The 6,715-nt window shown below is 39.3% G+C and overlaps 1 protein-coding gene across 1 annotated transcript in view; it reads right to left on the bottom strand.

Moving 5' to 3' along the window:
- Positions 1-647: 647 nt before the first annotated feature.
- CCDC160 (coiled-coil domain containing 160) overlaps positions 648-6,715 on the bottom strand; it is a 12,555-nt gene continuing 6,487 nt past the window's right edge. Inside the window, 1 exon segment of the mRNA XM_027769444.1 lies at positions 648-1,683. Coding sequence (XP_027625245.1) covers positions 688-1,683 — 996 coding nt within the window. The 3' untranslated portion in view covers positions 648-687.

The following is a 6,715-nucleotide window of genomic DNA, read 5'->3' as shown; positions in this document are numbered from 1 at the left end:
GCAATTCCTTCTCCTCCATTCTCCTGTCAGGATTTTGTACATGCAAGCACATGCTTGCCTTTCCAGTTGCTGGGTCCAGGACTCGAACCACAGAGTTGATCATGTGGGATCCAGCCATCTTAACCTCCAAGCCACCTGCTGGCCCCATCACTATGTGTTTTTAAATTTATTTATTTCTTCCACAAGAGAAAGAGAGAGAGAGAGAGAGAGAGAGCGAGCAAGCGAGAGTGAGCGATACATCCCCGACAGGATCCCCACACCAAGATTTACCCCCAGCCTCCACCACCCTGGATCATGGCATGCATAGTGACGCATTCGGATGTGCACCTGAGACTCTCAAGTGGGTCTAGCTGTGCCACCATCTGGACCCAAATCATTATGTGTTTTTTCTTAATGAAATGTATGTGTGTGTGTGTGCGCGCGCACACACACACACACACACACACACACACACACACACGTATAATTTCTGCAACTTCATTTCCATTTGGACACCTGTAATAACTTCAGTAGAAAGAAAACACTGAAGCTTTAAAGTTAATATCTGCATGTTGTACAGATATTCTGATTCACTAAAACGAAAATCACATTCTATTACACACGTTTTAAGCAGTACGCAAAGAAAATACAATAAACACTGATTTGGCTCAATGACTTGCCTAATGAAAGGCTTTTTTTTTGTTTGTTTTAAAAAACATCCTCAGTAAAGCTGTCCAGGGTACTTGATGATGTCACCGCTGAAGCAAAGTTTTTTCTAAGCAGCTCCAGGGCTCTGTTATTTTTTGCTTGCAGGGTCTTTTCATCTCTGAGTTCATCCCTGATGGCATCGATCTCTCTGCGGATTTTTTCCATTTCTAATTGATGATACAATTTCATTTCTTCTTTGAGGAGTGCATTTCCCACTTCTGTTTGCCGCTTTAATTTTCTAACAGCTTCTTTTAAATCTCTGTTCTCCAGGTTCAACTTATGGATGACTTCTTTGGCTTGCTGGAGCTCTTCAGTTAAGTATTTAACATCTGTTGCTTTTTCAGACAAATCATTTCTTAAAGCTGGAAGATCTGTGTCATCTCTTGAGGTGTCTGTCCCTATTTCCTGAAAATTAAGGAATTTTATGGAGACTTCTTTTTTGGAGTTCAAAAGTTCTTTCTCAGCAGTTTCGAATTCTTCTTCTATTTTTCGGCATTTCATATTAAGTTCTTCCAGTTCTTCGTTCAAAAGATTCAGGCGAAGTTTTGGAGACATGCCTTCAGTAAATTTCTTCTTCGTGTCTGGTCGTGGTAGAGTTGGTAATTCCTTTGTACTCCAGAGAGAGTGGGCTTCTGTGCTGTTAAAGCTTTCTTCAGTTGTAACATCCAGATGAAATTATTAACAGGAAGTGGAATTTGGGTCTGCTTCTTTCTTTGAAATGTTGATCTTTCTCTCTCTTACATTTGGTTCTTGGTCTTTTTCATTTAATTGGGGAACATAGTCTTTCCGCTTAAATTTATTCAGTTCTTGAAACTTTCTACTGGACCAATGATAAGCCCCTTCCATTCTCTTGGTCCTGTCTTTAGTACTTCTTTCAGAAGAAGTTTCAGACTGAGAAACTTCTAGAACATCCTGTGCACTAAAAAAAGGAGTAAAAATATTCTCTTTCCAGTGCTTTCTTCTAGCATTCATGTCTTCAGATATCTCTTCCAATTCCTGAAAAAGAAAATTTAAAATTCAGGCCCTTTTTTTCCCCTTAAAGAATTATTTATTTATTTAATTCCATTTGCTATTTATTATTTTTAATTTGACCAGAGACAAAAAGAGAGAGAAAGGGAAAGCGAGAAAGCAAGCTGCCAGGTCTGGGACTCGAACCATGGTCAGCCATGTGGGAATCCAGCACCTTTAATCACCAAGCCATCTGCTGGCCCCTTCAGGCACAGTTTTGTACTGGAAGCTAGTATACTAGAAAGAAGTAAATACGCTGGCTTTCTGGTGAAGGAGCCTAAACATTTGAAGGCTGGCTCTTCCTCTAACTCACTGAGCTACTTGGACTTCAGTTCTCTATTTATAAATTGAAAGGGCTGAACTAGCAAAGTTCTACAGATGCTTCCAGCTTTGAAGTCTTTCAGTCGTATGAAATACAACCAGCAAAATGACACAGTTAGCTGTTTATTGTAGACAGAGAAAGTATTGTATGAAGAAGCAACTGTACACATGAAAAATCCCTGCCTTAAAATAATAAGAGTGATGTGAAATTAGTTATTATTGTTAATACCTAGGTTTTCAATGTGTCTTATTTTTTTCTAGTTCTTTCAGACTGGACTACAATTCATTCATTCTTTAAAGTGACTAACGCATCAGGGCTTAATGCAATGTGAGCTGCTTTTGGTAAAGTATACCATGCAGACTTCCTTATGACTCTCTCTGCCAAATGCCCTTCTGTCTTGACCTATAAATTCCTGCTATTCCAGTCTTGAGCTTTGTTTTTAGGCAAGACTGCCAAGTGTACAGAATTCTATCCGTTTTGACAGCAATTTCTTGATGAGGACTTAATGTCAACAACTGAAAATATTAATGCCACCAAACATGTTCTTCCCAAGATACTGAGTACAGTTTAGTGTTAGGTGAAAGCTTAGCAAACTAAACCAGAACCAGCTTTCCAAATTTATAAAAATTAGAGGATTATTTTGTTTGAACAAGAATCTTCCCTGTTCAAAGGGAATCCTTAACAGAACTTGGCTAAAGCACTGAAATATTTGGTCAGTAACTACTTCTGAGGAAAGGTAGAAAGAAGAATCCAAGCAACATGTTGAAGGGTCTGGTAATAAGAAATGGCAAATCTGGTTTTTTGTTTGTTTTTTGTTTGTTTGTTTGTTTGTTTAGAGAGATTTTTGCTATAGGCCATGTGTGCTCACCGGAGAGAGAGAGAGAGACAGAAAGCAAAAAATCATCCCCCACCCTCGAGGTGGGGCATGGCCATGCCGCAATCCCTTCTCCTCCATTCTCTTCTCAGAATCTTGGGCACATACACACACGTGCCTGGCATGAACTTCAAGCCTCCAGGTCCAGGACTTGAACCATGGTCAGACTCCATGTGGGAGTCCAGTAACATAACCATGATGCCATTTGCTGGTCCCGTGTTTTATTTTTGTTGTTTTTGTTTTTGTTTTTCATGAAAAATTTCTTTGATTATTTGCAGCAGTTTTGAAGAATACAGAAAAGTACACAAGTGGAGGCCAGCAGGTAGTGTGGTGGTTGAGGTGCTGGACTCCATGTGGCTTACTGTAGTTCAAGTTCTGGACTTGGTGGCTTGCCTTCTCAGTCTCTCTCTCTCTCTCTCTCTGTCTCTCTTTGGTCAAAATGAAGAATGGTGATAATTAAATTAAATTAAATTAAATAATTCTTTAAAAATCTAAAGAAACGAGCATGTGCACGCATGTGCACACACACACACACACACACACACACACAATCTTCACACACAATCTTCATAATGCTATGACCGTGAGATAGCTACTTTTTGGTGTATTATTTCTCCAAGTCTTTTCTTTTCAGCAGTAGTTTTGTTTTTGTTTTTGTTTTGTTTTTTGAGAGTTATTATTATTTTTTTTTTGCTATAGTGTGTGTGTGCTCGCCAGAAAAACAGAGAGAGACAGAGAGATAGAAAGCGAGAAATCACCCCCCAGGGGGGATGGCCACGCCGAAATCCCTTCTCTTCCATTCTCCTCTCAGGATCTTGGGCACACACGCACACACACCCGGCGTGAATTTAAGCCACCGGGTCCAGGACTCAAACTGTGGTCGGCCACATGGGAGTTCAGTGACATAGCCATTATGCTAACTGCTGTTCCCAGCAGTAGTTTTAATAACACAGTTTCCTTGCTACAAGAGAGGAAGGAATAAACTTGATACCAACACATACTTTATTGGCCTCTCCGCCAAACCCCCCCAAAAGAGGGGAAGGACTCACTATCCCCAAGGGTACATCCCTATTGACAATTACTTGACTTTGAGGAAAGAGGAAAGTACAAATTCTTAAAATGAACTCTTTAGAGATGAGGATTCAGTGAAGGTATTAAAATGACTGACTCAAAAGTCATAAGACAAGCTTTACTAAAATTTAGTCAATCAGATCACAGTAATAAACTCAGATTTGAAATTCATCGTATGTATAATATTTATCACTGGAACATCATCTTTCACTTTTAATAATCCTTTCTGATTTTTATTATTCTACTAGTCACCAACCCAAAGCAACTCTGATTTACCCATTCTTGAAGGGGAAGATGACCATAATTGTGGTTTTCCTCCTCTCTAGAATTATAAATGCAAATGAATAAGAATTATTATAGAAATCACAAAGGAAAGGAACAGAGACAGGAGAAAAGAGAGTGATGCTAATTGTCAGTTAGTTTTTAGCAGTCGAGTTTTTATTAGGCAGTTCTATAAAAGATAAAAATACTTCTAATCAGGGAGTAATGGCAAATTATTATTTCTTCTACCTAATTCTAGACGAAAGGCATTAATGGGATTGATTCTGGAGGAAGCGAGTGCAGGGGCAAAAGGAAGGTTATACCAAGAAAGAACGATAATGACACATCTGAGATAGAGGTCTGGGTATAGGTAAAAGTGAAAATAAAGAACTCTTTTCACAGATAATTTTGCTTTTTGAAAAAGTGACTTCTATATCCAACCCTCCCCCCATAAATCTCTGGCAAAACACACCTGAGCATACATGAGCTCACACACACACACACACACACCATAATGAAGGGCCACTGGTATCTGAGGTCACCAAACTGGTAACTACGGTCACCCCTAAAGGGTGGGAAGAAAGAAGAGATTGCTTTATTAACTTTATACATTAAATTACTGTAATGTAGTTGTAGTGTCATCACTGAGAAAAATCAAACTATATATGTCTGTTTTACCTAGACACACACACACACACACACACACACACACACACACACACACACACTTTTAATACAACCTTCCTTCCCTGAGCCTCTGTATAATACCTGGATATCTGAAAGAAATGTCTTTCTAGGAACCCTATGCAACTAATATCTTTCTTTCTTTCTTTCTTTCTTTCTTTCTTTCTTTCTTTCTTTCTTTCTTTCTTTCTTTCTTTCTTTCTTTCTTTCTTTCGTTTCTTTCTTTCTTTCTTTCTTTCTTTGAAGAGGTTTTTGCTATAGGAGTGTACACTCACCAGACAGACAGAGAGAGACATAGAGACAGAAAGCGAGAAATCACCCCCCAGGGGGGATGCCCACGCCACAATCCCTTCTCCTCCATTCTCCTCTCGGGATCTTGGGCACACACGCACACGCACCTGGCATGAGTTTAAGCCACCGGGTCTGGGAGTCAAACTGCGGTCGACTATGTGGGAGTCCAGCGACATAGCCATTAAGCCAACTGCTGGTCCTGCAACTAATACTTTTCACAGAACTGGGACGAGTCTACTTATTTTGTAACTAAGGCTCATAGAAATTAAGTGACTTGACTAAGGCCACATAGTCTATACTGATAAAATTGCTAAACCATTCCTTGGATCAGTGCTTGTTCTAAAATTCCTCTTTATTCATCTTCTAGGCTTCACTCCACAAATTGAAAGAAAATAATCCATTATTTTCAGGGCCTAGGTATCTTTTGAAGGGCCACAAAAGGAGAGAGAGGAAAAATGAAGTGGGGAAGGTAAGGAGAGTGGCATGTCACAAATCAAAGGAGAGAAGGAGAAAGATTTGAAATGCCTTTTGGAATTCCCTCTCAAGGCTTACACAGAGCAGGGTCAAGAGGTCTCTGAGCTGCCCCCTTTCTCCTCCCCTCTTTCATTGGCAAGATATCATTTAAGGGCTTGCTCTTAACAATCTAGACACAGACTATGGTAAAGCCCAGACTGGAGGTAAAAGCTGCCAGTCTCATTTTCTCTTCACAAATTGCACTGTATGTTTTTTTTTTTATGCAGAACAAGTCTGGCATTGGTTTTCTCTGGCACAGACAAGAAATCTACTTTGAAACAATGACCCTTCTCTACTCTGGCCTGGCAGCCATTTTGTTTTCCATAAACTTGGTTAGGTTCTTTGTTGCAGTATAAGGGAAACCAAACCAGAAGCCATTCTTGAAAGTGTAAGTATGTCTTATTAGCAGGTCAATTGTGAACATTTATCACAAGTGTCTAGCCAACACTACATTGGTACTAAAGGATTGAAGGGTAGAGAATGGGGATCCAAGGAAATGAAACATCTAAGGGAACAAGTAAGCCAGAACCTGTACAGACAGGAAAACAAAGTCATATGACAAAATAATTTTGGTGGTCCTCTAAATCAGTGGTCTTCCCAGACCTCTTTGGAATTGCACTGATATGGCATGGATGACTATAATATGACAACATCTATTCACTGATATCTGGCATGAATTAATAACGGACCCCTGATCATTCTAGTTAGTGTCTCACTGAAAACATCACCATTCATCCTCTGGTGACTGTTTTCATTTTCCAGTGGCAAAGTAGCGGAATATTTTTGTTCCATAAGGGATATCTTGTCTCGTGGAAGTAGCTTATAGTCACCTAAAGGACTTCAGAATCTGCCCGCAATTCAAAATAAAAAATTAAATATAATTTTTAAAAAAAGAATTGGGAATCACTGAAAAGATAAATTGAAAATGAAAATGGATCAAGGACCTAGACATAAAACCTGGAACTATAAAACTACTGGTGAAAAACACAGGGGAGCTATTTACC

This window comes from Tupaia chinensis, unplaced genomic scaffold, assembly GCF_000334495.1.
Source record: "Tupaia chinensis unplaced genomic scaffold, TupChi_1.0 Scaffold149560_1, whole genome shotgun sequence".
Classification (NCBI taxonomy): domain Eukaryota; kingdom Metazoa; phylum Chordata; class Mammalia; order Scandentia; family Tupaiidae; genus Tupaia; species Tupaia belangeri.
The sequence above is the reverse complement of the archived record's forward strand: the minus strand, read 5'-3'. Positions and strand labels throughout refer to the sequence as shown.